The sequence below is a fragment of the Nanorana parkeri genome, unplaced genomic scaffold (assembly GCF_000935625.1).
Source record: "Nanorana parkeri isolate BGI_ZX_2015 unplaced genomic scaffold, ASM93562v1 scaffold2113, whole genome shotgun sequence".
Classification (NCBI taxonomy): Eukaryota; Metazoa; Chordata; class Amphibia; order Anura; family Dicroglossidae; genus Nanorana; species Nanorana parkeri.
The window spans coordinates 112601-117015 of NW_017308381.1; the positions used below are offsets into that span (position 1 = coordinate 112601).

At 50.4% G+C, this 4415-nt stretch overlaps 1 protein-coding gene across 1 annotated transcript in view; it reads right to left on the reverse strand.

Annotated features, from left to right (window-relative positions):
* ABCC3 (ATP binding cassette subfamily C member 3) overlaps positions 1-4415 on the reverse strand; it is a 49737-nt gene that overhangs the window by 15405 nt on the left and 29917 nt on the right. Inside the window, 6 exon segments of the mRNA XM_018572719.1 lie at positions 1274-1427; positions 1537-1700; positions 2397-2558; positions 3084-3251; positions 3729-3905; positions 4103-4229. Coding sequence (XP_018428221.1) covers positions 1274-1427; positions 1537-1700; positions 2397-2558; positions 3084-3251; positions 3729-3905; positions 4103-4229 — 952 coding nt within the window.

Below are 4415 nucleotides of genomic sequence, written 5' to 3' on the forward strand. Positions count from 1 at the left end.
GAACACTGACATGTGAACACTGACATGTGAACACTGACATGTGAACACTGACATGTGAACACTGACATGTGAGCACTGACATGGAACACTGACATGTGAACACTGACATGGAACACTGACATGGGAACACTGACATGTGAACACTGACATGTGAACACTGACATGTGAACACTGACATGTGAGCACTGACATGGAACACTGACATGTGAACACTGACATGTGAGCACTGACATGGAACACTGACATGTGAACACTGACATGTGAACACTGACATGTGAGCACTGACATGGAACACTGACATGGAACACTGACATGGAACACTGACATGTGAACACTGACATGTGAACACTGACATGGAACACTGACATGGAACACTGCATGTGAGCACTGACATGGAACACTGACATGTGAACACTGACATGTGAACACTGACATGTGAACACTGACATGTGAGCACTGACATGGAACACTGACATGTGAACACTGACATGTGAGCACTGACATGGAACACTGACATGTGAACACTGACATGTGAGCACTGACATGTGAACGGGCCCTCAGGGAGAGTTTAGAATTACATTGTAACACTGTTACTTCATCTAGTCCATGAACTGCTGCATGTTGAGCGCTCTTTGGGTGACAGGTCCTCTTTAACGTTTGTCTAAGTCAGGGGCGTAACTAGAAATCACGGGGCCCCGTAGCAAAACTTTGTATGGGGCCCTGTGATTGCTAGTTATGCCACTTGCATGCGAGGGGGAAACGCCGCTGCTGAGCTGGGTCAGTGACAGCCAGCACCCTTACATGCCATAGCAACCCACACGGCATCGGAGGGATGCCCTTGCCGGGTCCCCATGTCCCCGGGCCCCATAGAGGCCGCCTGGGTCGCTATGGCGATTGTTACTCCACTGGTCTAAAGCCAAAACTCTGAAAAGTTCAGGTTTTTTTTTTTTGCGATCTTTGTCCCATTGAGGAGATTTCTTTTTACTTCCTGTCCAGGAGACACAACAGGAAGTGGGAGGGAAATCTCTCCAAACTGACAGTTAGCAGCAGAACAGGTGTCCCCCATGGTAAGATTACCCTCTATTTCTGTTCTAGTGACAACTCAAAATTTTGGATTTCCCATCACTTCCTGTCTTGGTGACACATGGATAAATAGAGAGAGTAAATCTCCCCAGTGGGGACACCTAACAGGGGGTCTAACCCTCCCCCCTCTCCATCCAAACCCCATATATATCTTTTAGCTTTGGCTCCAATTGAAGTTTATCTCACGCACCCTCCCCGTCTCGGACGTTTCCGTCTGGATGAGTTTATCCACCGGCGGTTTCTTCGCTGCCGCCGTCTCGGACGTCTTCCTCTCGCAGACCCGCCTCCGCGTAGACATGGCGTGCGCCGTCGGTTCCGAGTCCGATGACAGGACGCTGATTTGTCTGCGGGACACAAATGAGTCATCACATAGAAAGGATCGTAAAGCATCACAAGGCAGGAAGCCCAATATTCACCCATCATTCACCCATCATTCACCCCCATCACACTGACCGGATGAACTTCTTGCGGGCCTCGTTTGCGATGGGCTCGTTGTCCACAAGGTCGGCGTGATTGCTCAGCGTCTCCTCGGCAAGGAGAACCTCCTCCTCATCCAGAACTGGAGAGACAAATGGAAGAGACGTTCACCATGACGGAGAGTGATGGCGCCATTCCTGCTTCTCAATGAGCAGCGGCTTTGCCCGCATGCTCCACCAGTCGGGTGTTGGGCCGCAGACCTGATCCAGACCCAACGGCCAACTGAAGGAGTCCAGAACTATGGCACGGCTTCTATATGCAGAGAGGTGGCTCAGAGTTGTCACCCTGCAACAGGAAGTGTTGTCACTCGCAGGATCTCCAGGGAGGAAACTTTGTATCAGAGTCACAGAAACGGATTTATACCGAGAGACATGACACCCAACAAACTACAAAACTGACTGCGTCTGTCATGAGTTGCCCTGTGCAGCATCGGCCACCTGCCGGTGAATGTTTCTTTGGTGAATACGTCCCTTCAATTCACATGATTTGGGGGTTTTTTTTGCACAATTTTCACATTTCTCCTTTCTGCGCAATATTAATAAGTGTGAATATTATAATAAGTGAATGCTGATAATGTCAGAATAGGAAGATAATCAGAGGTCACATGACTGAGATCAGAGGTCACATGACTGAGATCAGAGGTCACATGACTGAGATCAGAGGTCACATGACTGAGATCAGAGGTCACATGACGGAGATCAGAGGTCACATGACGGAGATCAGAGGTCACAAAAAGAAATGGAAAACCAAAATCACAGACGATAAGAGGAACGAGGCGAGTTTAGAACATAAAGTGGAATGAAACGGCATTTACTGGTCAGCTCTTCCTCCTCCACGTCATCGTCGTAGGCGTAGTTTCTCAGGAATTCGGCGAAAGCTCCATTTTGCTTCAGCAGTTCCTGATAGGATCCCGTTTCGGACACCCGGCCGTCCACGATGACCACGATGTGATCGACTTGCGGCAGGAAACTGATCCCGTGAGTGACCAAGACCCGAGTCTGCGAGCGACAAACGTCAGAGAATAACTGAATTTGGCTCCACAACTGACTTAGGTCTCGTTCACACCTAAGCGTATTGCATATGCGCGTCTGTCGCGCCACCGTCGTGCGTTTCTTTACCGCGATTCGCGGTAAAAAAGTCGCGCCACCGTCCCGCGTTCCCAAAGGCTACTTGGCTGTATCCCAATGGAAACGCGCTACAAAACGGCCCAAAGTAGTACCTGGACCTTTTCAGGCGCGGGCCGTTTTGTAGCGCGTTAGGGACGGGCGGAAATACGCCGAGGTGGGAACCAGACCATTGAATACAATGCGATTTAGATGTTTGAGCGCTTTGCAGAGCGTTCGCTGAGCGTAGAACGCCGCGCTACAAAACGTTCCGGTGTGAACGAGGGCTTACAGCCAATAATATAAACAGAAAGCAACTTCAATGGGCGTGGCCCCTTTAACAGTGCAGCCCCGGGGGGGCCCCCTGCCCATGCGGCCTGTGTAGTAATCACATGATAGAAGGTTCTGATCTGTACTCGCCTTCCCTCGCAGCAGCCCATCGGGCCCAACGACGTTGTCGAAGATGTGTTTAGCGACGTGCGCGTCCACGGCAGAGAGGGGGTCATCCAGGAGATAGACATCTGAACTGCTATAGACGGCCCGAGCCAAGCTGACCCTCTGCTTCTGGCCCCCCGACAGGTTAATTCCCTGTGAGAGAGGAAAAGATTCTCGGCAGGAAGCAGAAGAATGACCTTTGCGACTTAGCAGTGGTGTGTGTATCGCAAGACTGGCTGAACAGCATGACAAATCCTCTGGCAGGTGAACACATATATGTGCTTCAACTTTGTATTTGGCAATTTGTCTGAAGTTCAGTTTTATGATAAATGTTCCCTAAATGGATCGTGGTGACCTGTCAGTTACATTGTTCCCAGCGATCTCTTTGTAGACTACAGAACACCCCCCCTCTATGTTATGGAGATATCTTCCTTTAAAGACAGAGGAGAATTTTTAAATCTGGAGCAGCTCTGCATGGCAACCAATCAGCTTCTCTCTTTCATTTTCAAAGCTTAACTGAACAAACTGAAGGTAGAAGCTGATTGGCTGCCCTGGGGAACTGCTCCAGATTCTGTCTGCTCCAGTCTTCATTTAAGAAGTGTGCCGCTCACCACGGAGGAGATGAATTACCTTCTCCCCGATCTCGGTCTGATCTCCTCCCGGCAGCACCTCCAAGTCTGTGACCAGGGCGCACGCTTCCAGAACCTTCTTGTAGTTCTTCTCATTTGCTGGCCGGCCAAACAGAATGTTGTCCTTCAGGGTGGAGTTCTGTATCCAGGCCTGCTGGGGGACGTATGCCACCGAACCCTAAAAACAGAGAAGACGCAAACGAGGAAAACTATCAAATGATGACGGTGACATGTCAGGGGGGCCCCAATATCCGGCGGTCAGGAGGAGGAGGAACGCGTCTGATCCCGAAGGTAAAGTCTCCGGGACATAATACGAGTTTCCTCCTCCAAGTTCAGGTTATGAATACATAATGTTCAGACAAGAATCCTACCGACCCTGATGGAGACATCTCCTTCCATCTTCTCCATCTCTCCAAGAAGAGCCGACACCAGAGACGACTTCCCACAGCCGACGTGACCAACCACAGCGACCAGAGAGCCGGTGGGGACCAGCAGATTGAGGCTGTGGGAGGGGCAAAGGGTTAGATTGTAAGCAACATAAACGAGGAACGGCCAATGTGCGGCACATGTGTAAGAACCTGACCAGGAATATCCATCTAAGCTCCATTGCTGCTCTGGATGCCACATGGACATTACCAGGAAGAGCTTAAAGGAGAACTATGAGGGGGGGGGGGGGGGCTTTTCACTC